The sequence below is a fragment of the Capra hircus genome, chromosome 13 (assembly GCF_001704415.2).
Source record: "Capra hircus breed San Clemente chromosome 13, ASM170441v1, whole genome shotgun sequence".
Lineage (NCBI taxonomy): Eukaryota > Metazoa > Chordata > Mammalia > Artiodactyla > Bovidae > Capra > Capra hircus.
The window spans coordinates 53,820,383-53,846,183 of record NC_030820.1 but is presented as its reverse complement, the minus strand read 5'-3'; the positions used below and the strand labels follow the sequence as shown (position 1 = coordinate 53,846,183).

At 53.1% G+C, this 25,801-nt stretch overlaps 1 protein-coding gene across 5 annotated transcripts in view; it reads right to left on the bottom strand.

The window, feature by feature from the left end:
- DIDO1 (death inducer-obliterator 1) overlaps positions 702 to 25,801 on the bottom strand; it is a 48,914-nt gene continuing 23,814 nt past the window's right edge. For all 5 annotated transcript variants that reach the window (XM_018057573.1, XM_018057571.1, XM_018057572.1 and 2 more), the window contains 11 exons: positions 25,361 to 25,574; positions 16,614 to 17,088; positions 16,183 to 16,342; positions 15,676 to 15,792; positions 15,422 to 15,526; positions 15,052 to 15,187; positions 14,335 to 14,863; positions 13,636 to 13,789; positions 12,701 to 12,790; positions 11,797 to 11,992; positions 702 to 5,216 (listed from right to left, as the gene is read on the bottom strand). In XM_018057573.1, coding sequence (XP_017913062.1) covers positions 2,173 to 5,216; positions 11,797 to 11,992; positions 12,701 to 12,790; positions 13,636 to 13,789; positions 14,335 to 14,863; positions 15,052 to 15,187; positions 15,422 to 15,526; positions 15,676 to 15,792; positions 16,183 to 16,342; positions 16,614 to 17,088; positions 25,361 to 25,574 — 5,220 coding nt within the window. In that variant the 3' untranslated portion in view covers positions 702 to 2,172. The remainder of the gene's footprint in view (positions 5,217 to 11,796; positions 11,993 to 12,700; positions 12,791 to 13,635; positions 13,790 to 14,334; positions 14,864 to 15,051; positions 15,188 to 15,421; positions 15,527 to 15,675; positions 15,793 to 16,182; positions 16,343 to 16,613; positions 17,089 to 25,360; positions 25,575 to 25,801) is intronic.

Below are 25,801 nucleotides of genomic sequence, written 5' to 3'. Positions count from 1 at the left end.
ACCCCTGGTTTCCCATGTGTTCAGCTGGTTAAATGATGGTCAGTTACTGACTCTTCAGCCCGCGGGGTGGAGTCTGTCTTGCCCAAGGGACGTTTTCTGGGTGTCTTGGCTCACGGCAGGATGATGGCTGCACAAGCTTTGTTAAGAAGCCAAATGCTGGTGCCAGGGTCACCAGGTTGGAGCCAGTCATGCAGCTCAAGTTCAAGGGCAAGACCCACAGCTTCATCCTCTCCTCCCAGTGGAGGCTGTTCTCCTGACCTGAAAGCACTGCATGGGCCGCCCCCCTCCCACTCCATCACCCCTGGCCATTTACTCCACCCTGCATGGCACCTGGCCCACCTGCTCTGCCTCACCACATGCTCCCTACCAATCTGCCAGCCAGCCCGATGCACCTTTAAGCCCCGAGTCAGCAACTGGGACTCTGGGTGCCTGCCAATCCTGCAAGGGACCTGTGTCGACTGCCTGTCCCCAGACCCCACGTCCCTGTCATCCCTGATTGTGCTTCTTTCTCTTTGTGGCCTCGGACTTCCTGCTGGATGTGGGGACCCGCATTGGAACTGTCCCCTAAAGGGGGTGCATCTGGGAGGGGTCTTCAGGCCAAGGGCAACCCCTGCCCACAACACGCTGACCCACAGGAAGTAGGGAGCCAAGATGTCCTGTCCAGACCCGACTTTCCAATGCAATGCCACACAAGACAGAAAAACTTTCTGTAGATGTTTATTCTACTTCATGTAACAAAGCTATGAAGTTCCATGTTTAAATGTACAGTGATATAATACTTTGCAATATAAAATACAATTTACAGAAATTTCTATCAAGTAAACCTAAAGAAACACACTTGATTTTTTACATTTGGTTGTATTTAAATTAGAAAATTTTTGTTTTACATGTAAAAAAAAAAACCTTCACATCACATTAGATGTTGGAACTCGTCACCACTTTAATGTAACTTAACCTACTGATAGGGTCTGTAACACCCACAAATCACCCAAACTGCTAAGTTCTCAACGTTCTCGCAGCTTAAACGTTTGTGCTAGAAAGGGAAGAATCTGTAGTGATGTACAATGGAATAGACTCCAAAGAACAAAGGCAATTCTCTAACTTTACATTTGCAAAATTAAGTTTATGAAAATATAAAAAAAATTATCAAAGTATATTTATACAGTCAAATAAATTAGCAAGTTTTCCTCTACTTTCCACTTCAGAAATATTTGGAAACACATGAGAAGCAGCTTACTGTGCTTCACGGTGAAAAACATTCTAATTTGCAGTTTTTGAGCTAATTGCGCTATTTTCACCTCAGGCTTTATACAAATATTGTTCCATTTCAACGACAAATGCTGAGATTTATCACCTGACAAGGACAGCAGTGTGGAGCTAGTGCACTTTTCCTGGGACAAGAAAGAGCTGCTCAGGCGGTGAAGTCCAACCAAACTCTGTTCCTGATTATTCAAGTCAAAGAACGCCCCCCCACCCCACCCTCACCTTTTAAATTACACTTAATTGATTTATTTCCTTTCTTTAGACTGGTAAAATTTAAATCTTTTAAACTAAATGTTATTTAAAATTCAACAGTTTCTATTCAGATGTTGCTTTTAATCATGTTTTTTGGGAAAGAAAAAATGTAAGGCAATACATAAAAACTGAGCAAAACTAAGAAATGTTATGTTTCCTGGTTGAAATTTGTAATTCAAATTTCTTTGTGACGAGAGAAAGATGCATCTGTTAAGTTTGGCATTTTTCAACCATCCAGAGGTTAGCTGACAGCCATGCACAGAAACCCATGGCCACCAGGTCCGAACCCTGTGAAAACAGACTCTGGAAACAGACACACAGGTGAGATGTCAGGAAAGGTATGGCTCTAACAGCCACTAAACTCCCTCAGAATTTACAACAGTCAAGTTATTAGAAAAGATAACTTTATAATCTGAAAAAGCAATATGCTTTTGTAGGTACGTTCCCATTTCAGGACATTTAAATGGAAATGTTAAGAGTTCTTAGTTTTTTGTTTCTAAAAAAAGCATCAGAATCGTAAAGGTGTGAAATTTTGTAAGAAACCATTATACACAAAATTACAGTAACATTTCAAGTCCATAAAGTTCTATTTGCGCATGAGCCCCCAGTTCTTTGCAAGACCATCTGCTCAGCAGGGAATGCAGCTCCCGCAGGGCCCTAGGTCTGGGCAGTGGGGGCAGCAGCCCGAGGGGTCTCGGTCTTGGGGTCCCGGGGCCGCTCCGGGCTCCGGCTGCGGTCCCTCCGGCGCTCCCGCTCACGGGCCTTGTCACGGTCGCGGTCCCTGCTGCGGGACCTCTCCCGGTCGCGCCTGCGGTCCCGGTCCCGGTTGCGGCTCCGCTCTCGGCCCCGGTCCCACTCACGTCCCTTGTCCCTGCCCCCGTTCCGCTCGCGGCTCCTGTCCCAGTCTCGGCCAGCGTCCTTGTCACGGTGGCGGTCCCAGTCTCGGCCGCGGTCCCAGTCCCGCTCGCGGCTCCAGGTCCGGCCGCGCTCCCGCTCCCAGGGCTTCCCACGCTCCCTCTCACGCCGCCGGTCATCCAGGGCCCGGCCTGAGCGGCTGTCAGGTGGCGGGGCCTCGGGCTCCTCTGGGGCCTTGTCGCGGGGCCGCCCCTCGAAGGTTGGGCCTCTGTACTCGTGGCCCCGGCCCCCCTCGCGGAAGTCGGCCTCTGGGCCCTGGGCCGGTGCAGCGGACGGTGCAGGAGGGTGGCTGGGCAGCTCCAGCAGTGGCCTGGGTGTTGGCTTGGGGCCGGGAGGAGCTGGGCCCTGGAAGTGGAAGCGAGGAGGCACCGGCTCACTCTTCTCTGGGAATGGGGCACCCCCCCGGGGCCCCCCAAAGGGCAGGGGTGCAGGTGCCCTCTGGCCGGAGAATCGGGGCGGTGAGTGGACCCGCTGCTCTTCAAACTGCTGAGGCTGCATCCCCCTGGGTCCAGGCACGAAGCCAGGCGCTTGGCCTCTGGGGCCCTCAAACTGCCCAGGGTGCGGCCCCCTTGGGCCCACGAAATGGCCGGGTGGGGGTCCTCGCTGACCTCCGAACTGAGAGGGAGGAGGGCCGCCTCGAGGTCCCTTAAACTGTGACAGCAGAGGCCTCCTCTGGCCCCCAAACTGGAACGGCGTGGCACCCCGGCCTCCTGGGAATGGGGCCTGCTCAGGTCCCTCGCACTGGGCAGGGCCACCCGAGGCCTCGCCGTACAGGGCGTCCGGGTACTCTCTCTTCTCCCCGTGTGCGTCCTTGCGCTCTTCCAATGGAGGCGGCCCTGCTCCCCTGGGTCCGCCCAGGTGGGACGGGGCGGGGCCCCTGCCGTCCCCATAGGGAGGCGGCCCATGTGGCCCTGAGAACAGGGAAGGGATGGGGCCCTTCTGAGGCCCGAATCTGGCCGGTGGAGGCCCTCCTCTTGGCCCATCGTTATTAGTGTTCTCTTCTGAAAATGGAGGGACTGGCCCTCGAGGAGCTGGGAAACTGGAGCCGTGAAGGCCCGACATCCCGAAAGCACGCGGCGTAGGCTCCCTCTGGCCCTGAAACTGGGGTGGAGGTCCCCCTTTCTGTGCCAAGGAGGGGAACACACCAGCCCCCTCTCCTGGCCTGGCCTGGGGCTCTCTGTCTCCTTCAGTGTCAGTGGCCAGGGCGTCACTTTTCTCGGCAAACTGAGCATTTCTCGGGTCATCGTACTGGGAGGAGCCCATCGGGTTCTCCTGAGGCGCATACATGGGCCCTGAGAAGCCAGGAGGGGGGAAGGCCTGGCCCTCACTCTGCGGAGCGTAGAGAGGCTGGAAGGAGGCGCCGGGCGGTGTGGGCAGGAGTACCTTCCGGGCAGGTCTGGCCACGGCATCCAGGCCGGCCATGCTCTCTGGCCCGAGGCTTTCTGAGGGCTCACGTGGGGGACCATCCTGTTTGGCCGGCGGTGGGGCCTCTTCACCCGGAGTCCACGGCGGAGGGGCCGACTCAGGTTCCTCCTGGGCCGGCAGCAGCCCTGGACCGGCAGAGGCCCCTCCGGGTACTTCTCTGGCTGGCGGGGCCCTCAGGGCAGCCTCGCTCTCATTGCTCTCCACAGCCAACCGCCGGGCCTGCCGGGGGTCCCGGCTCAGCCGTGCCTCAGCGCTTGGGCCGGGGGCCTGGCTGGTGGTGGGGCCCGGAGCCGGCTTGACCGCAGCCTGCGGTTCCTGTGAGAATAGCTCGGCCTTGGGCAGTGTGGCCTTTGGAGGCGGTGACATGAGTGCGTCCGACACGGAGAAGTGGGCCATGGAGGCCCCAACGGCGGCCCGCTGCTGCCTTAGCGCCTCTTCCTGCTCCTCCACCTGCCGCTTCTGCTCCTCGATCTGCTTGTTGAGCTCTTCAATCATCTTCTGCTGCTCCACCAAGGAGGGGGCAGAGAGGCCAGGCCCGCCACGTGTGTCTACACACATTCTGTTGGGCAGGTCATCGATGGTCACTTTGGCTTCCTCTAAGATCGTCTCATCCTCGGGGTCGTAGGCCACCTCCTCCCGCTCAGCTACCTCAGGGGCCTCTTCCACGTCCTGGTGCCTGGCCCGGTCACTGGGCGGAGTGTCCAGGGCTCTCTCGGGACCGTACTCTTCCTCAGGGTCATACGGCCTATCGTCCTCCTCCTCCTCCAGGGCTCTGTCTTTGGAGAGCTGACCGAACTGCTGGACAATGGGGTCCAGCAGGGGTGCTGCCGTCAGCCCCCCATCGGTCTTGGCTTTGGAGTCCTGGTGGGGGGCTGGGGCCGACTCCACAGGCTCTTTGGAGAGGGGGTCAAAGGACTTCTTCTTCCCAAAGAGAGTCTGCAGGATGTGTTCCAGGGGCGAGGCGGTCTTTGAAGTAGAAGAGACAGAGGAAGCAGCCACTGGAGCTGCTGCCGCCGTCCCGGACGGTGCTGTGGCTCCTGGTTTGAGGGTCGACAGTATTTTCAACACGGAAGACGAGCCTGGCGCCCCAGGTGCTTCTGGAGGAGGGGGTGGGGGTGGGGGAGAGCCTGGGGGCGTGGTGCTGACAGCCGTGTCCCCTGGGCAGAGCTGGTACTTGGGGGGCCTCTTCTCTGGTGGCAGGGCAGCAGGCACTTTGGGGTGGACAGGCTCCACCTCGTCCTGTGTCAGCAGGCGAGCCCGCTTCTCCTCCGTCTTGTCTAGCTCGCCAGCACCTGAGGGCCGTTTTGTTTTCTGACAGATTACTAACCCGAGGATTATGTTTGGACGCGGTGACTCGAGACCTAAAAAACAAGAGTTGTGAGAATGTGAGAATCGCAATCAGCCTTTGTCCTTGAGAGGTAAGCTTTACTATGGGCAGGGAGGGGGAGGAGATTCTGTGGCAAGATAAAATCAAGTGTTTGGAGAGGTACTGTGACAGACGCAGACTGCACCAGGACCGCACTGCACACTTGCCCGGCCTGATGCTCCACAACCCATGAACCGGGCCCCTGATTCACAGACACGTTCATCCCGGTGGCTGGAATTCTACAGGTGTCCGATTACACACAATGCTGAGACAGAAGCACCCGCCCCAGACCGTTAACATATTGGGAATGAAGCCTGTATGGCCCACAATGTTTTCTAAAATACTGAGCTCTGTTCTTTCATTTGTCTCTTGCTACAAATCAGGAGAGTAGCACCCTCTTTCGACTCTAACTTATGAGCTGCAATATATAAATTATTTTATACTAATGTTAAAGATTCAATTAGGGACCAATTCTACAACTCAATTACAATGATCAATATAGCACACAGCATTCCATTAAGTTCATCACTCACTTGTGAAAAAAATTACAATTAACAGGAAAAATGATGCTGACCATACAGGCTAAAATAAACATTCTTTCAGGTTTAATAAGAAACTCAATGACTAGTAACTTATCAAGAGCTACCTAATGCTCAGGACTTTGTCAACAGAGGACATGGGCCTCAAAGTGCACGGGTGTTCACATGGAAAACATGCTGAGAATTTCATAAAGAGCACAGTTCTTAACAATGACTATTTCTTCAATAAGGCCAAACTGTAGTACTCTATATCAGAAATGCTACTGTTTCAGTAAGGCCCCCCCACCCCAACACTCATAATAAATCCAGAATACTGACAGGGGAACAGAAAAACCCAAGTCACAAATCAGTGATTTAGGAAGAAATGATAAACACAGGAGAAAAATTCTGTTTCCACAGCAGAAGATAGTTAAAATTAATCAAATTCTATAATTTCAATTTATGGATAAATCACCACTGTTTATAGATATTCACACTACAGATTTCCTATTTATTCACTAAGAAGCAAAGTGGGATTGCTTTTCCTGTCCTTTCTGTGATTTTTAAGTTGCTCACAAATCAGTTGTCTCTGGACACCGTCACATGGTTCCAAGCATTTCTGTCGCCCTTCCTAAATGCCAGCAGAGAGGTGCTGACGAGGAGGGCCAGGCCCGCCAGAGTGAGCTGGGCCAGGCCAGCATCCACACGGGTAACCTCCACACGAAGCGCCTCCAGCCCCTCCCCACATGGCTTCTGGGCCTCCTGTTCACAGGTTGATGTTCAGTGGCCGAGGGCCCATGAAGAACCGCACTAGCGAGAGGAGTGGCTTCCAGAATGTCTTCTGACTGACCTGACACAGCTGTGAATGGGGGGAGGAGCTGGACACAGTGGGTCACGGGTTCATGGGCACAGGAGGGCCAGGCCCACTGCACCCAGCATCGTATCCAAATAGCTCTGCTCAGATGTCAGAGGTAACCCATCAAGTTCACTTTCTAATCAAAATGAATTATTTTAACTTGGTATGCCTCTCACTATAACAGCCTTCTACTGAGTATTTATAGCTCACGAAAAGCCAGACTAGGGTAGTCAGTTGCTCAGCTGGCTCTCAAGGCCCTGCTGGGCTGACTGTCGCCAACTCGGCCCCAGAGCTGGCAGAACAGGTCCCTGTGCTGTGCACAAGCTGGAGCCTCGGCAGCCCCGTGAGCAGCAGATTCACGTGCTTGGCAATGGCAGGCAGGAGCCCTGGCCAGGGCCATCCTTTCAGGGCAGGGCCCACGACGGTTTTCACTGGAGACAGGCTGTACCACCTCTGAAGAGCTAGACCTCTGAAGGGCCAACACTAGGGCCTGCCTGGGGTGTGAACCAAGCTCGGGCAGAGTGGCCGTGTGTGGACCGTAGTCACCACGTTAGCTCTGGGGTCAGCATCCTGTCCTCAGTCAGCACTGCTCCCACGATGGCTCTCACCAGCTCCAGATGCTTCCTAACCAACCAAAGTGTACCTCAGACTCAGCAAGACACTTCAGACTCTGCCTTTGTGGTCACAGCCATCACACATAAGGTTATGATGGAACTGCTTCACATTTACGTTTGTTCTGAAAACACTAAGCTCCCTGGCATCTCCTGAGCAGGACTATGGTTAAATGCTTTCTGCTCTCAGCTACCCCATCTGCACACGCCTCATCAAGCTCCAGAGTTGGAGGAGTATTAAGTTTTGAACCTCCCTACTAATCTTCTCCAGGATCTTACATCTAAACTGGGTCGTCTCACAATGCACGCCCCTATCTGGAAGCAGTCAGATCTCATCCGACTCACACGATCAGCTTATGGAGCATGAAGACCTGAAATGTCACCAGCACCTTGGAAAGGACTTGCTCATGGGAGGCCTAGAACTCCCTGCACTACACGGGGCCTTGGCAGTGACCCTCATGGAGATGAGGACATGTCCACTGCACCCACTCTGCACTCTCACATGTGGGCGTCTGGCAAGGCCACCACTGGGGCAGTGGTGAGACAGTTGTCCCCAAAGACGTCCACTGGGGCCAATGTGGCCATGACCACTGCTGAGTGTGAGCCCTGGAGGAGAGGCACCCTGAGAAGAGTGTGCAGAGACAGGGGCTCCAGAGAGGGCATGGGGCACCCCTAGCCCCAGCAGCAGTGACCAGCCAGGGTGCTGATGTACCCACCTCCCTTTGAGGGTGGTTGTGAAGCTTATGAGAAGGTAGATGAGAAGTAGGTGTAGGGGACACTGAACTACTGATTCCAGACAAGGGGTATTGACCAGACTGAGCACCAGGATGTTGGTACCCCAACTCGACTCTCCAAACTATGAGAGCAAACGCTCCACAATGTTCCAAGGGGGTGAAACAAGTCTTTCAGCTGCACGTAGCCCCAGGCTCACAGTGGGAGGGCCAGTCCCAGACTGCTCATACAGACAGAAGTGGACTCACTGAAAAGGTGTGTGATTATTTCCTGAGCCAAGGTCCAAACAGGGGCCTGTGTCTGGATGTCAGCAACAGGGTGACCAGGGAAAGTGATGAGAAGCAGCAACCCCCTCCCCGGGGTGGGGGGTGCCCCTAGATACCTCAGATGTACCACTTGGAGGGTGAGGTTTAGCTTTAATCAATAAACTAGCTGAGAGCAGCCTCCTTAGCCCTATCATCATGATGCTGCTACCCCTAGGTCTACCTGGCATGCTCCACTATTCATTATGTAAAGTGAAAACCTCCTTATGGCCTGAGTCTGACAAGACAAAATGTTCACACCTGCGGGAACAGAAATTGTGTTGGTGTTAACAGGTACCGCCATCAGTGTTTGGGTGGAGAAGCCCTGCCTGACCCCGCACGCTCACTCCCCAGCAGACCTCCCACGCTGGGTCCCTAAGACCTGTGGTCCCAGTGAGCAGAGTGCCGTCCGTCCACGACCAGGGGCCCGTGCAGTGTCGCCCACACAGCCAGAAGCTCATGGAGTCGGCGTAGGCAAAGCAGGCAGATAGTCCTCGGTCACGGTGCACCTAGACAGGTACCAAGACCTACCAGACGGTTCAAACTCAGACAAACAATGACCAGTTTCCATGAAATATTTTTTATTGATTTCAAAGGAGAGAGAAACACATTCCTCATGGCATGACTGTGACTCTGATAACAGTATCTCTGCATGGCTACGGAAGCGCGCAACTAGGCACGCATGCACACACACATGCAGACACTCAAGACATGCTTACCTGACAACACTGTATGTCACGGACATTTTCAGCTAATTCAGGAGACAATAAGGAGTGAAGACAGAAGACACCACGGATTGACCCCATCTGCTAAGAAAATGGCCTTTTCCTTGCCACACCTTAGAAGGTATGACCCCGTCCTTTGCTCAGTGTGGTTGGGGAGCCCTGGCCGAGACCCCGCGTCCCAGCAGTGGAGCCTTGTCCCAGCATGAGGGGCAGCGAGCTGGGCTACATTCTACCGTAAAGAGTACTGTCAGCTGGGTCAGAGGGACACAGGCCTTGCAGCTGTACCCTGAAATAACATGCAGGGTGGCATGTGACATGACGATGACCTGGCCTCTCTGGGACAAGTCTGAGAGCACACAGGACAGAAGGTCCTGGAGGTGGAGCAGGCTCAGGGTGTGCTTGGACGCCATGCAGGGGGCTGGGCTGTGGGCTCTGCGTGGAGACCCCTTCAGGTCCACCATCCACAGTGCGGGGTGGAGAGGACACTGAGAGCAGGCAGAGGGTGCAGGCCTCCCCAGCTCTGGACACGGGTTCAAAGCCTTGTCTCCACCTGCTTCTTGGGTGTGAGCCACACAGTGAAACCCACTGGCTCCTAAGTTCAGCGGTGAGGGTCACTAGTACTTTTTCCAGAGACCGAGTCGTGCTGAGTGGATCGCTCTCCACCTCCAGCTCCGGCAGCCGGCCTGCGGGCTGCTCAAAGCCCTGTGCCCCAGTGAGGCCTCAGGACGGAGCCAGGGCCAGAGCAGACCCTGGCTCCACACGCCCTGGTCTGGTGGCCTCAGGCAGCAACACCCCCAGGCAGTGCGAGTGCTCAGCTGGGCTGGCTGCTTTGAGGGACATGACGCCCCTCAGGCTAGGCCTGTGCCATTAAAACGGTACAGAGACAGCAGAGCACCCTACCCACCTGGCAGACACTGCACACGCCACGAGCCTGGGACCTGCCCACGAGCACTTGCACCGCATCATGATTTAAGTGTGTGAAGCGGCCCAGGGAGGAGTGTGGCCCCGGGTCAGGGCATCTGGCCAGCGTGCAAGTGGACAGAAGACATACAGATACCACTGTCAGATGAACATCCCAGGAGAATTAAAAACCAAGTTAAACATATACCAAGTTAAACAAGCTGAGACTTAGAAGCCCTTCAATCAAAAAGTCTTGAAATGTCTTCTCTCTACTGCGGGTGGAAATCTGCCACAGGAGCTGTGGGGCGCTCCTTCAGGAGTCTCAGCCTCGGGAATGTGGGGGTAGGAGTGATGTCCACCCTTTTAGTCACCCAACGTGGTCACTTGGCAGTTGAGGCAAGCACTCTCACCCAGCCCTCCTTGTGGCCGTGTTACCCGGAATGCCTAGTGCGGTCCCCACCCAGCACGGCACAGTGTGTCAGCTCCTGTCTGGGCTTCACTGGAGAAGTCTCCTTGGTGGCCCCCCGGCCACTTCCTCCCTACTTCATCCCCATGCCTGACTCATCCACCTCTGCTCTCCCAGGGACTGTCCGGTGGCCCCAAGCCTGGCTAGTCCCTGGCTCATGTGACAAGATGCTCTGGGATGGAGTCATGGAGCCTGCAGGTAGAGCTGTAAGAGGGGCTTGGACAAGGCTGGAATGGTCTCCCTGCCCCACTGGATAAGCACTCAGCATGTGCCTATCTCCGTTTATGCTTGCGCTAGGCCCCATAAAGGCTACCGCCCTCAGGACTGACCAGGGGCTCCTCACGGTGTTGGTAGCTGGCTTCACGACCGTCACTGCAGCATCAGGAACACGGTGTCCGGGGACTGGCCAGAGCCTCAGGAGCTGCCTGCCAAGAACTTTGGCCACAGCCCTCCCTGCCACCCATCAGGCAGCACCACTTTAGCACGAGGAAGGCCAACGGCCCCGCGAAGCACTTGGCTTCTGACACGTGTTTGGCATTGAGACAGTCTGTGTGTGGTTCTAGGAGCACAAACCTGTGGTTGTGGGGACTGACAAGACTGGCAGCACAGCTGTAGAGCTCACCAGGGGCAAGGGGCCCTGCAGGGGTCCAGCCAGCACAGGTGGACGCATGTGTGCATGTGGCTATGGCAGGAGCATGGCCATGGACTCGGAGATGCCAGGTGCAGGGGCCCCTAAGGATGCCAGGTGCAGCCACCACCCCTGAAGTAAAGTAATTCAAGAGCCCTGAACATGCGGTGGACTCGGCATCTCTGAGGGGCTATCAGTCTTGGGGGCTTCATGGCCAAGGGGACGCTCCCACGTGGGTATCTTTCTGTGAAACTTAAGTCACATCAACCTCTCAGGGTTTAGAGGGCCTTCAGAGACCACGTCCCCCTTGGAACCACCTTGGTCCCTCCACAAGAGATCAGTGTGTAAGTCACGCTTTCATGCAGAACTTTATAAGGAAGGAGCAAGCAGAAAGAGGCCCGCTGAAGGTAAAACTCAAGCAGCAGGTTTCAAAGTGCCTATTTCTAGAGCCATTTCCTATCTCACTGCCATTTCCTGCAACTCCTTGAAATGAATCCCCAAGACGAGGAGAAACAGCCCGGCTGATGTCCAGAGGGAGGCAGGACTGAAAGGCCAGACCTTGGCCCACCCTGCACTGCCTCAGCTCCTGCATGTCAACACCTGCTTACCTGGGGCCAGGCAGGCTCTAGTTGGACACTGCAGGCTTGGCCCTCTGCACACAACTCTTTAAGACAATTTATGCTTTGACAGGGTACTTCCAGTGCCCCCTCCTGTACCCTGGAAGTTCTGCAGCCCAAGCTGCTTCAGCTCTGCTCCAAGTTCTGCTGCCGAGGCAGGTCTAGGGGAGGCTTAGTGTCGGCGGGAGGGGATGTTTGGGGTCTGAAGGCTGGTGCTTACCTGGCCCCTCAAAGGGCAGCAGTTTGGAGGGGATGGGGTCGGCGGCGCTGAGTGGGATCAGGTAGAGGTCCTTGACGTGCCGGCTGTTGTTGGCCACAACGCCAAAGCGGTCGCGGCTGCTGAAGTAGGAGTACAGTGAGATGTAGGCCACCTCCTCCTCCTCGGTCGCGGGGTGGAAGCGGATCAGACAGAGCTCCTGGACAGACAGGACGGGAGCATGGGTCTGTGGCTGCTCGGAAAAGCTGCTGAGCCTCAGGAGCAGCTGCGAGGGAAGCGGCACCCAGTCCTGCTGCCCAACACGTGAGAAAAACAGGGCGGTGAAGGAGCACAGGCCCAAGACTCAAGACTGCTGGGTTCCATCTTGGTCTCGGAGGAGCCTCTTTAAAATTATTTCTATTTATAGTCCCGGGGGATATCGACACAGATCCCACCTCATGGGGTTTTTGAACCAAAGGGTTCATCTGCGTGTAGGGCCAGTATCTGACACAGAGCTAAGAAACCACGAAGCGTGTGATGAGCTGTCTGCAGCTTTGAAACCCAAGGGCTGAAATGGACCAGGGTCATCACCCTCTGTGACCCCAACAAACACCAGAGCCCCTCCACCAAAGAGCAGCACACATGCAGATACATAGCTGAGTCCACATCTCCGCTGGCCCCCTACCACTGCCCACTCTACTCCAGCAGCTCAGCAGTAAGGAAGCAAAGCACCCGTGTTTCTGACTGACTCAGCTGCACACACATCACAAATCTTCCACCGCCATGCTCCCAAACACACCCTCACAGGGCGGCCAGCTGTCAGCTGGATTTGAAACATTCACCTGGAAACATCTCACAAACTGAGATATTTCAAGTACTAACAAACCCCTCCTTTCTCGGGCACAGCCACCAGGCTGCAGGCAGGTACCTTGGACACTGAGGATTTGAGCTTGCCGATGTAATCCCAAACGGTCTTTGGAGCAATCCTCCCGCCAATGTGAATCGTGTCGGGCAGGTCCTAAACGGAATAGACCCTGAGTAAGTGGCCAGTAAAACCCTGGTGGTCACAGAGAGAGCCCAGACACCAGATTCACAAGAAAACCACAACTATTCCAAACAAAGTAGCGATTACGCAGTCAAACGCTGCTCAGTTAACTAACATCCAGGATCATGAATGACCAACCTCAAGGATGGTACGAGGACCATTGTCTACTAACTAGGGTGACAGCAAAGCATTTTAACATTCTCTTTTAAGAACAAACAGAGAGTAACAATCAGGTATGATTCAGAAGTGCCTGAACACTCTTGGCTGAGTCTAAAATGCTAGTGCTGTTTCATTAATTTTGAAAAACAACGGCGCTGTGTGTGTGCCCCTGCACACATGCGGCTGGGCACACATACATCCACCCAGGTCCTGCACAAGCTCTAGTGGAGCAGAGGGAGGAGGAAGAGGAGCTTCAGCTATTTCAGCGAAGAAGAAGGGTCTGAATTCTCACCACTGTGCGAATTGCATAATCTCAGACTTAGCCCAGCACAAACAACCCCTATTTTGCCTTTAGAGGAGCTTGTGCATCCAGATACTCAAGAGGAAGACGGTCACACTTCTGACTCCAGTGCAGGATCAGAATTCCTTGGAAAACTACGCTCACGCCCGTGTGCACACACATATGCATGCACGCACACACACATGCATGCACGCACACACACACACACACATACACACACACACACACACACACACACACACACTCTTTTCTCTTGGTTTATATCTGACTCCAATGCAGGATCAGAGTTCCCTGGAAAACAGGTGTGTACATGCACGCATGCACACACACTCTCACACTTCTCTCTCTCGGTTCTAACCTCACTGAGATAATCAAAACATCCAGAGACAGGATACGCCTTAGTGACAAACTTGGCTACGCTTTGCATGTTAATAAATCCTTTCCAAATGGTGCTGAGTCGAGACAAGAAGAGGGTTGTGTCTCCTTCAGGAGGGGACCGGGACTCTGAGATGCTGCAAAACAAAACCACAGAAAGTAAGTGAACCTTCTCTCTCTGCCCAAAGAATTGCCAGTATTTACTTAAATTGTGTGAAAGTCATGTCTGACTCTTTGCAACCCCCACGGACTGTAACCTGTCAGGCTCCTCTGTCCATGGGATTTTCCAGGTAAGAATACTGGAGTGGTTTGCCATTTCCTTCTCCAGGGAATCTTCCCACCCAGGCATCAAACCCAAGTCTCCCACACTGCAGCAGACTCTTTACTGTCTGAGCCACCAGGGAAGCCAGACTCTTTACCATCTGAGACACCAAATACATTCTCGTCAAAGAAATATATACTGTAAAGGCAACAAAAGCAGATGGCTCTAAATTTAGTTTTTAAGATCTATATCTCTAAGAGGATAACCAGTCACCCTAAAACCGAAGCTTTAAAAAATGCCTTTTTATGAAACAGAAAACTGAAGAGAGCTGCATTTCTGGGTGGATTTCAGAGCTGAATAACTGAATCACTCATCACTGCTCCCCCTGTTCATCGGAAAGGAAGGACGCAGAGGCCGCACCTGATGCTTGGGGACGGCGGCACCGACAGGAGGTATCTGGGCTCGGGGGACGCAGAAGGCTTGGCCAGGATGGACTTGGGCACTGTCACGGAGGGTGGCACTGGCTTCGGTACATCTTGTTGGGGCTCTGCCGGGGCAGTGCCCTCCGGGTGGGTTGCTGCGGGAGCTGTGGCCATGCTCGGCCCGCCCAGTGCAGTCCTGGGGTCCCGGCCGGACATTGTGACCGTGGTGAGCACGCTGCCACCACCAGGGGTGGGGCAGGGCAGACCTTCCAGGGCGGGGGGCTCAGGCTGGCTGTCCTCCAGAGGCACTGGGAGGTACTTCCCCTCCAAGTGGGTGCGAGCTGCACTTTCCAGGTCTGGCTCTGAGGCATTTTCAGGTGGGGTTTCGGGTGCTGCGTCATCTGCCTCGCTGAGAACTGGTTCAGGTGGGGGGCTGTCTCGCTTGGACTTGAACTCCTCCTTCTTGACAGAAGCTGATAACTTCTGTTTTTTCGGAGCTGGTTCATCTTCCGAGGATGGAACCTGACCTGGAGAACAAGAGGAAGGCCTGCATGAGAAATCCCACATGGTGGAGGGCGAAGCCTGCCCGTGAGCAGATGGACGACCCCAGCTTTAAGAAGTGGCACTCTGAAGGCAGGGCGCACTGTACCCCCTATTTGACTTGGCTTGAGCCCAAGGTCAGGAAGAGGCCTCCAGTGTCCCCAGGCCTGCTCACCCGTGCAGATCTTGCAGTTCAGGTCAAAGAGGTGCGCCCGGTGCTGGCTGGTTGTGTCCTGCAGCATGCTGCTGAAGACGCCCGGCAGCGGCGCTGCACTCCGCTCGGGGGCCGCCCGCACCGACTCTTGCTGTTCCTAACACACATCAAGTGGCAGAGGGGTCACTTCTTTTCCAACCCATCCCCAAATGAACAGCACCCATGAGAAAGCACCCCACATGACTAAGGATCACCGAAGAAAGAAAACAGGACCACTGGACACAAGAACTTGAGGAGCTATAGGACTTCACACACTTGCTTAAGGTCAGTGTCCTCCCAATAACTCAAAATACCCAGCGATATCTGGAAATCCCAAAGGCGCGGTGCTTACGTCAGAGTCTGACACTGGTGGAGAGTCTTCCATGTCGGGCACAGCTTCCTGTTTAATGGCAGGCTTCTTAGTCTCATTGTGCAATTTCGTTCTGGACTCCATCACCTAAAAAAAAAAAGACGTAAAGCCTTAGCCCGTCTTCCCCAAGAGGACTCACCTGCACCAACAGGCTATTAGTTCACTTCTGGGGGGTGGGAGGGTGGAGGTGGGTACAGGCTTCTGGGCCTCCAGCCACCGCTCCTGCCAGTACTCACGGGCTTTGTCGTTCGCTCTCTCCACACAGAGAGCTCTTTGGAGACCAGTTCTTCTGGCTTCATTCTCACCAGTTTTGCCAATGAGATTTCTTCACGCAGAACTCGATGGAAAAGTCCCTATAAACAAACAGGTCTCATTCATGCCTTCAAAACCTCTGCAGGTCTGATTCTAAGACATTAGAAAGGATGTGGAGACCACAGCAAGGTGAGTTCCTTCCCCAAGGCCAGCTGAGGGCCCAGACAACAGGGGCCCTGAGGTGGGCAGCTGATTTGATGGCCTGCTGCACCAACCCTGCTAGAGATCACCTCACAGGAAATAGTCGACTGAAGAAGGTACGGAGTTAAGAGGTAGCGCAGGCAGGCAGGAGCCTGGCCAGGCAAGTGCCTGGCCCCATGAGGACAGTGCACACCACTCACCCACAGCCGCTGTGGAGACCGAGTGCCCTGACCACAGGCCTGGGCAGCACCTGGCCAGGGCTGTCCCACTCCTAAGGGTAAGGCACACACCTGGTTTTTGGGGTCCTTGAGGTTGAACATGAGGCTGCGGTACTTGCTCTTGTACCGATTGTCCGTGACTCGGAACAAGTTAAACATCTCCTTCTCGATGAGCAGTGCAATTTTCCCTACTTCATTTTCTGTCATGATTAAGTCATCACTGTCATTGACTCTAGAAGTAATGAAAAAAGCCCCACATCAACTGCTGCACTTACAAGTGACTTTATTTTCTGGGCTGCACCATGTGCCATGCGGGATCTTAGTTCACTGACCGGGGATTGAACCCAAACTCCTCTGAGGAAGTGAGGAGTCTTAAGCACTGGACAACCAGGTAAATCCCACATGTGACTTTTTCCTTTAAACAGTGGGGCCACCATGAAACTGCCACCTTTTATGGGGAAAGCCATCCACTTTAACAGATAAGAAACAGTGAAACAGCGCACCTTTTCCACAAGATCTCCTTCAAGGAGCGTCTTATGTTCTGCCGAATTTGTGAATTTGGCTGTGATGAGGCGGGGCTCACAGGGCCCAGGCGTCCTGGCGCTGGAGAGGCCAGGGAAACCGAGGTGCTCCCAGGCTTCCTGACAGCTCCCACAGAAGCAGCAGAGCTGGGGAACTTTCTGGAAGCAGATGCGGCAGCAGCAGTCACCAGCCCTGCCTGCTTGGCAGGAGGAGCACTACCCGAGGGGGAGGTGGTGGCCGAGAGCCATGGCCTCTTGGGGATGGTGCCCTTGAAGCCTGAGGGCGACTTTCTGACAGTGGGCTTGGCCACTGCTGTGTTTGCAAAAGAAGGGGACTTCTTTGGAAGGAGATTTCTGCCCGGGGGTTGTCTGCCGGCCCCCGAGGAGCCTGGAGGAGCCAACTTCTTCGCCACCACCACAGCCATCTTGTCCTCCATGCGTCTGTCCTCCTTCATGGCTGCAAAGGAGAGAGACCCACATAGTGAGGTGGGGGTGTGGGGGGCCCACGTAGCATGTGCACCAGAAACCAGCAGAGATAACCAGGCATCACTCCGTGAGACGGACTTTTAAAAGAGAACTTTTAAAGTAACTGTTGAATTCACAAATGGAGTGTGAAAAGGACTACTAGCAACAATTCTGATAGTGACTATATACTTTGAGGACAAATGCTTTATTATTAATTAAAAAACCAGTAAGCCAGTAAGCTGTTAAAGGCTAAATTTAAGCTGCTAACATAACTTGAAAATTGAAGGGCAAATTTCACTTTATCAAGAAAAGGTATAATTTCGAAGACCACTCTCATGGAGAACTCCAGTGCAATTTTTGGTAAACATGAACTTAGAAAACCTTTCTAGAATGCAGCAGACACTCTCTTTAAATGCATATTCATTGCCCCCACCACCACCACCACCGTCAACACTGCAAGGCTCTGGAAGTACTGGTAACAGTCCATCCCGGGGGTAAGGGGCTCACAGGTGTTCATCATTCTTTCAGAAAGTCAATTGGACATGGTAAGATTAATGAGACATAGGATTCTGGGAGAAGACCGCAACATGGGGAGGCCAGCTACTTTTATACCAGGAGCTGGGTGGCAGGTCCACAACACATTTCCATTCACATGCCTCCAGCTGCAGCTTGTTACTGGCTAAGACAGTAGGTTCGAGCTTTTAACCCAGACAGGGATGTGGTCAAAAGCTAAAACGGAAATCTTTATGTCAGTACTTCATGTTCATGGAGTGTATCTAACCCTGTATCAGGCCAAGAGAGCTGCACCTGCAGGTAAGCAAGGCAGGTCATTCTCAGAACCAGACCTAAAACCAGCCGTCACCGACCTTTTTTTCTAGTCTCTTGATACTGGGTTCTGTGGCCCACTCCCAGACAGCCCCACTCCAGTCCACTGCCCAGAATGGTTGGACCCAAATGGGCAGGATGGGGGGACAGGCGGGTCCAGGGTGCGAGCTGGGACAGCATGGGGACACCACCTGGGCCAGGTGGTCATCTCACATGAGACCGATGGAGAGACTGCCTGCCCAAGTGCAGACTTCTCAAACACCCCCAGCATGGTGAGCCCCCAGCACCTAAATGGGAGACTTCAAGATGTTCCAGCAACCTTCCCACTTTACCCAGAGATTAGAGCCACCAATTTGTCACCCGCTGGTGCTTCTTACAACTGTCCTAGGGAGACCCAGGGAAAGTCCAGTGTGGAAAGTGAGACCCTACCTGCAGCTAAGGCTTGACCCCACAACAGCCCCAAGGCATTCACAGCCAACATCCCGCAGGGCCATCCTGGCACAGGGTCAGAGCACTGCCCTCCAGAAATGCCCTGCCTCCAACACTGGCAATGCCAGGGCAGACAGGGTGCTAAAAGCCCAGGGACTGCAGTTTTTTCCACTTCATAGTTTAAGGGAAATTACTTTTTAACCAAGTTTGAAACAGGGCTACTATGCACACCCAACACTTTTAACTAAGAGTCGGGTTAGAGGCAGTTCACTGTCATCAAGCAACAATCTTGACTTCCAGTCTCTCATTTTCATCTCACAGAGCCTGATTCATGCCCCTCACCCACAGTGTCCCAACCACTAGTCCTGTGTCTGCTGGCATCCCCATGTGATGCTGTCTAGGCTTTCCCAAGACCACCCACTCCCTGTGGAGGGCCCACTCATGCTCTACATCTGCCCCACTGGCCAATACCCACATCCCATTAGCAAATCAGTTAATACAGTAAAACTGGGGACCTCACAGTTACTAAAATGAAAAACAACGTTTCTGTGCGTATTATTTCGTCTGCTCAAGTTCACGTCCCTAAGGGAGTTGCCACACCTCAGTACGCGGAAACTTTTCTTCACCAGCTCAGACTTGGCTAAGAGGGTCTGCAGCACCTAATGTGCAGACTGCTAGAGTTTAGGTTAAATGAGACTGGTGAAGGCCCTCTTCTTGGGGGAAGGGACGGAGCAGAGTGCAGCAGGATGCGGTCCCAGATGTGACCACCAGCAGGGGATGAAGGAACCAGCCTGTCCGCATTAAAATTCAGACCTAAAACCAGCCCAGCCAGCTTTTCTACAAACTTCACTGAGATTATTTTTAACAGCATTTTTAAGTAACTCCAAAATGGTAGCCTAAAGTGCTTCCAGAATCCTCAATGAGGCACCTGTGGTGGGGTCTCAAATCCTGCCACGTGGCATCTACATTGTTTCAGATGACAATTCCTGTTAACTTCACATCCTTCACTCCCTAAGACCCACGCTTGTGCTGTCTCACCGGTGCTCTCACTTGGAAACACAAGCCAGAAGCTTATTTCTGGGCCATTCCCAGTCCAGGTGACTGAAGTGAGCAACCTGCTGTCCAGGAGCAGGTGCAGTAAGTGAACATCACCTGAGAATTAGGGGACAGCTTTCCCGAACCAGCCTTCTGCTCTCTTGGAAAACTAGTTGCTTCTGGCTTTTTAACGTCACCTTTCATCCTGCCTTCCCTGTATCTCAGAGTATGTAAGTAGGTGTAACTAGTATAAATTAAGAAATTGGTAAAAATGTGGACAGTGGTGGGACCTTAACAGCTAGTTGTCTCTGTGCCCCTTGTCACAGGTGGGCTGGTTGCTGCTGGGATGGCAGGACACCACACAGCACTGGAGTGCGACAGTGACACTCATCTGTGTAAAGCTTTAACTGCACCGGCCAACTCTTCACCCAAACTCCTGTTACCGTGTGTGCACCTTCACAGAAGGGAAGGAAAGCAGCACCCCCAAGGCATCGTGGCTCCAGAGACGGCAGACCCCCCCAGTGCTGTCAGGAAGCAGGGAAAACTACCAGCCTGCAAGTTGGAAGAACACAGCCCCCTCCCCCAGGAGTGTGTGCCCAGTCTGGGTCATCCTGGGGTCCTGCCTGTGGCAGTGGCCTGAGTTCCACGCTAGGTGTTTTCTTGGGGAGCAGCTAGAGAAGGAAAAGCTGCCCGGTGGCCTGGTCACTGCCCCAGATGACGTCGTTTCTGCTGGGTCCGGCCATTGGTTTGTACTGGAAATGAGTTGTTTGTGGTGGAGCCCGGTAGGAACCAGGCAGGCCGGTGCGTTCAGGGACCAGCAACATTCTAATTGGCTAATTTCCCAATCAGCATGAAACCGGAGGCCTTGTCACTCGGTGAGGCAGCTGTGGCACTACAGCTTCGCTGGCCACTGGGTGGCACTGGTGGGCCTCGGTGGGGACGGGAGGACAGAGGCGCGGAGGGCCGCCCTCCTCGGGCAGACAGTGCTGTGCAGCTGCAGCAGGACGAGGTAGCAGCGCCGCGCTGCTCGCGCCCAGTCAAGGCTGTTGCAGGGTGGCTCCCACAGGGCCCGGCGAGAAACCCTGAGAGACGGCCATGGCTTTATGCCTTTCGTCCTGCCCAAATGAGGTACCAATTTACCCTGAAAAGCCCCTAGATACGAGGCTTAGAGTCACAATGAAAGTGGAGTACAGGGGAAGCATTGGCAGGGGGACACTTCTTGGGAAGCACAGGCTGTAAATGTCAAAGGAATTAGAGCTTCTGGTGTGACCACGCGCCAAGTAAGACTCACCACATGGTGTGAGTAGAGGACCCCCTCCCTTTCCCCCCTTGCCCATTCCCACGTGGCTACAAACCTGCCCAGACAAGGCAGCTACCGCCCAAGGATCGGGTAAGGGGACCAGCCAGGGCTCAGAGGCCATAGTGCATCTGGGGGATGGACTCCACAGTTATCAGCAGCTGTATTTTCAGCTCAGCCTGGCCATGTATCAGGATGCCTCTCATTTTAACTTTTTGACTCCTCCTGGTGTGAAAAACACCATTTTGCTTTTGTACCTTTGCTTAATTAAGTATTCTTCAGTGAATCTCTCCTGCAGTAGTAGTAATGCTTACATGGGGGGGTGGTGGTACACAGAAAACTCAGGAGGCCTGAGCTCTGGCCCTGCGCTCTCACAGCAGGGGTCTGTATGTGCGTGCATAGCCTAACTGCCCTGCTTTGGGGCCAAAGCTTGTCCAGATGGACTTCTTACTGATATCCAGTATTTGAGCGACTTACACCTACAGAGGTGCATAGAACGATCCATAATAAATTTGCAAAAAACCAAGTACACTTTCAGAGGCAAACAACCCTTCCTGTTTTAATAGTTTCACATACAGTATTTTGAAAATAAAATACTGAATGATTCACAATAGGTTGGTAATGTATGAAAGAAACAGTCAAAGTCACCCCTTCAACAGGAATCACTAGGATGACATGGGACGGAGGCCATGGGAGGCAGTGTTCCCGTGTCCTGCCTGCATGGCTAGTGGTGGGGGTGACCTCCACCCCAAGACCCCACCAGGAGCAGAGCTGATGCGTATCCTGAGCTCTGACCCTGCCAACAGGCACTCCTACTTTAATGAGGTTCAGTTTTCACTCATCTGTGACTAAATCATCTACAACTCTAAGAATCATTATGGGGCCAGGGGCAGGTTGGACGCTTACTGCCCCCACCCCACAGGCCCCTAGTCCCCAAGGGTGGCGCTCAGTGGAGCCTGTGGCCCAAGGCACCTGCTGACCCCAAGGGTTAAGCGGCAGTTACCTTGGTGTTTGTCCTTTGATGCCTCCCGGTGCACGGCAATGCCCCAAGCTTCGTTTACATAAATTTAAAGTGGAAAACTTTCTTATCGATCTTCTTAGGTTAACTTCTTTAACTTTCAGAAGAAAGACTATAACTATATATATGCACAGTGATGTGCAACAAACATCGAGGATGTTAACTGTTCAAGTACACCCGAGCCTCGTGTACCACAGAGGAGGATTTACAGCTGCATCTTCAGAGAGGCCTGTGGACTCGATGCCACCTCGGGACTCTGCCTCAGGGCTTGTCTGCATGTGTCACAGGGGACGCAGAGCCCCACAGGCCACACGCAGGCCACAGAAGAGCAGGCGTGGTGAGCAAGACCAGTCCTGCTGGAAGCTTCTACCCCATCCCCCTGGTGAAACACCAGAACTACAGGGAACAGCCTGGGCACACCTGAGGGTCTGTCAGAAAAACACCTGTGCATGCGAAACCTTCCCTGCACTAACTTTCTGAACAGCTGGCTATTAAAAAAATCCAACACTTGTGAGAAGTAAAATACTTAGAAATACCAGGTAATGTCAATGACATCCAAAAACATTCCAGCTGTAGGGGTAACAAAAAACAGCCATCTTGGTGAACCCTGTATGAGAACAGGTTCTGACTCTCCAAGTGGGGGGACAGATGCAGATGTGCAAAGCTAGTCTGTCACCAAACTTTTTTTTTTTGCCACTATCCTGGAAGAGATGGATAAAAATGCCTTATGCAGCTGATAAAACATGTCTCTCCGAGCGGGCCATCGCTACTGACTGCTCTGCTTTGGGAAGCTCTTCTCCTCTCACAGCCTGTGACAGGTGTCACCCCTGTGAAACCATTGTCCCTGAGTCCTGGAGCCGCAACTTGGAGACTGGACACATGGCTCACGGGGGCCACGCTTGTGTCCCAGCAGGCTGCTCAGCATCACTGGACCTGGCACACAGGTTCTGCCGGGGTTCCCATTTTAATTCTCAAAGCTAAAGGAAACTGCAGAAATTTCATTTTTCATTCAAAATTTTGTCAAAATCCCATGTTTGTTCAAATCACCTCGGAGCCATGGAGGGAGCCTAAAACATGGGGAAATGTTCTGAGTCTGTCAGAGTCCCACTTTCAAATTCTAACAAACCAGGGACACTTCAGAAAAAACACTTCAGCCCTCTTTTTGCCTGGATAGTACTGTAAAGTGAAGAGGAGGAAATGGAGAGGAAAAATGAGCTGCAGAATTATGAAAACAGGAACACACATCATAATTTGGGGGAGATATAAAGCAGCAATTGTTTCCCTAAGCTAAACTGTACAGAAATTCTGAAAAACAATATAAATATCAGAGAGCAAGTACATATTACTCCCATCACCCCAAGGATGTGAAGGGCTCTACGTCTGCGGGGGCAGTAGGTCAGAGCCCTAATGCCAAGGGCTGCCCCTCACCCACAACCCCAGGCTGGTGCCAGCCTGAGAGAGGAGGGTCCAGAGCACCGCCGGGGCAGCACGCTGACCACCCAACGTCTACCCCAGACTTGACCTGGACCCAGGGCCATGTGGACAACGCCCCCTCCTGATGACTGTCCTGGCATCACCTGCACCCAGAGAAAAGTCACACCTGAGGCTCGGATGGCAGGTAAGGGTCCTGCTGAGTGTGTGTGCAGGGCCCTGGGGAAGGTCTGCAGCCCCCGCCCTGTCAGGTGGTGGTTTGGGGAAGAGGCAGAGGCATAGCTGCTACTCACCGAGGCGAAGTCGGGTGTTTACCAGCGCCCTTTTACGCTCCTCCCAATCATCTTTTGGGAAGATGACATTTCTGGGATAACAAAAAATTATCAGAAGCAACTAGCTCAACTAGCTCAAAAACTAGCCTTATGCAGGCTTGAAGTCGTGGCTATCCGTCCACGTGGTCCTGAGCCGTTAATGTGCTGGGAAAGTCAGTGAGGAGCTGATGTGCAGAAAGAAAAGGCAGGGTAGAGAGAAGAGAAAACCCTGCCTGTGGGCAGTCACTGCCTCCTTGCAGGCCGGTCTCCCCACCTCCCCACCCCTCCACCCCAGTCTTCCACCAAAAACCCAGGATAAAGAGTTGGGGGACAAGTGCCCACCCCTCCTGTCTGTCAACTTTCCTAACTTGTGGAGCACCCTACAGCTGACTCCTAGCTCAAAGCCTGGGGGATTGTGGTCGACAGAGAAGGAAACTGGAGAGAAATCAATCACCCAAGTTTGTGGCTACACCCCGGTCTTCCTTTTATTCTGCCACATGCCTACAACCAACCAAGAGCAGTTAGCACAGGATCCCAGAGAGGCTGTTCCCCACCCGCTCACAGCTGGGCGATGGTTACGGTTAGGTCCAATCATAAGCCCGGTAAAGTGCTACTGTGTAGAGGTGTACCTCTACTGTGTTGAGGTGCTAAAATTGATGGAAATTTGACACGTTGTTAGCATGAAGTTCTTAGTTCAAACAACCTGAGGTGTATTGAAACTCATTTTAATACAGCAACTGGTTAATATTTAACCACTCACTCCTAGTATCCAAAAATAAATATATATATAAATATACATACATACACATAGTATCACTTTGCAGTTTACTTGCAACTTCATTTCTTAGGTCTTGGGTCATTTACACTCTCAAAATGCATCTAGTTATGCAGTTTTCCAGCCACATTATAGCCAGGAGGTCCTCCTTTGGGGGACTGGCTTAAGATTGGGCTGAAGGAAGGCAGCACTCGCCTGTAATCTGGAAACTTAGGACCATTTAACCTTTTGGTACTTTCAAAGAAGTTGCAAGAGTTTAAGAGCATAAATTAAAACTGAGCACAAAATAATCTCAATCACAGAATACAATGTGCCCTGGAGCAATTTAAGCGTCCAAAATTTAATTTTGGAGAACGAGGCTGAGAAATAAGAACAGAGGAGAGTCAAGCTGCAGAGTCTCCTCTGGGACTGCATGAGTCTGTCTGACCCATCCAACCCTGTTCCCAGGAAGCAGGGGAGGGCAGGGTGGGATTCCTGGTCTGGGTGCTGCTCAGCGCAGAGACGTCGTGCTCACTTACCTTCCAGCACAGGAAGCGGGCCAACGGCCTTCAGGACTGGCATGTGTATTTATGTCGTGTGTAGTATGTGAATTGGACGTGAAAAAAATCCCAGTTTGGTCAAAAATAATCTAACTCCCAAAAATCATACTTCAGCTGAAAATCAGCTACAACACTACTGTGCAGAAAGATTTTCCCACAACATACAGAGAAGAGAGGGTCATGTGTGTGGGGAGCAGGCTGTATGGCACAGCCCCATGTGGAGAGCTCCCGGCGGTGGTGGCACAATGGCAGACTCCGGCGGACCTTGGGGGTGGGCTGAGTGCCCCACCATCAGGTTCTGCTGAAGACACTACACATACTTACCAGAGCCTAATAATAAAGAAAGCAATTAAAGACATCAATGGTCAGAGGTGAACATTCAGCCATGAGCTGGTACAGCTTTTTGGAAACACTGACAGGAAGTCCCGACAGACTAAGGAAGGGTGCGCCAGGCTCAGGAGGCCTCCTGGCCTCGGGCAAGGGCTCCGATCTCTGCAGGTGCAGCACCACACATGGCTAGAACTCCTAGCTCTGAACAGGCCCAAGTGCACGGCCATCCAGAAAGACCAGGAAGGGTCCAGAGCTCCCCCTGGGTGATACATACATTTATACAACAGTGGCGGCCAGGGGGCAGCAGTCTGTTCTGGCTTTACTGCATTGTAATTGTGGTCGCTGGCCCAGGACGGCGTGCTGCTCTCACAGACTGGCTCCTTACTGAGGACCTCATTCCTGGGAGGGGCCACTGCTGCCTTCTTCACCGCGTTTTCCTTCTTGTCTGAAGCCAGTCTCTTGTGCACAGAAGAGATTTTAATGCCTGCCTGGATAATCAGTAAAGCCCCAATCACTAGGGAGATCAGAAGTTAGCCTGCGCTCATTTTACTCAGCAGTGTGGGTCAGGACACACTCAGCTCCTGGGTCACCCCAGCCCATGAGCTGCATTGGCCACCGCCCTAGCATCCTGCTGAGGGGCCAGGCTGACAGGACAACGAGGGGCTTTGGAGTGAAGCAGTGAAACGAAGTGCAAGCACAGCAGGCAGCGCCCCCG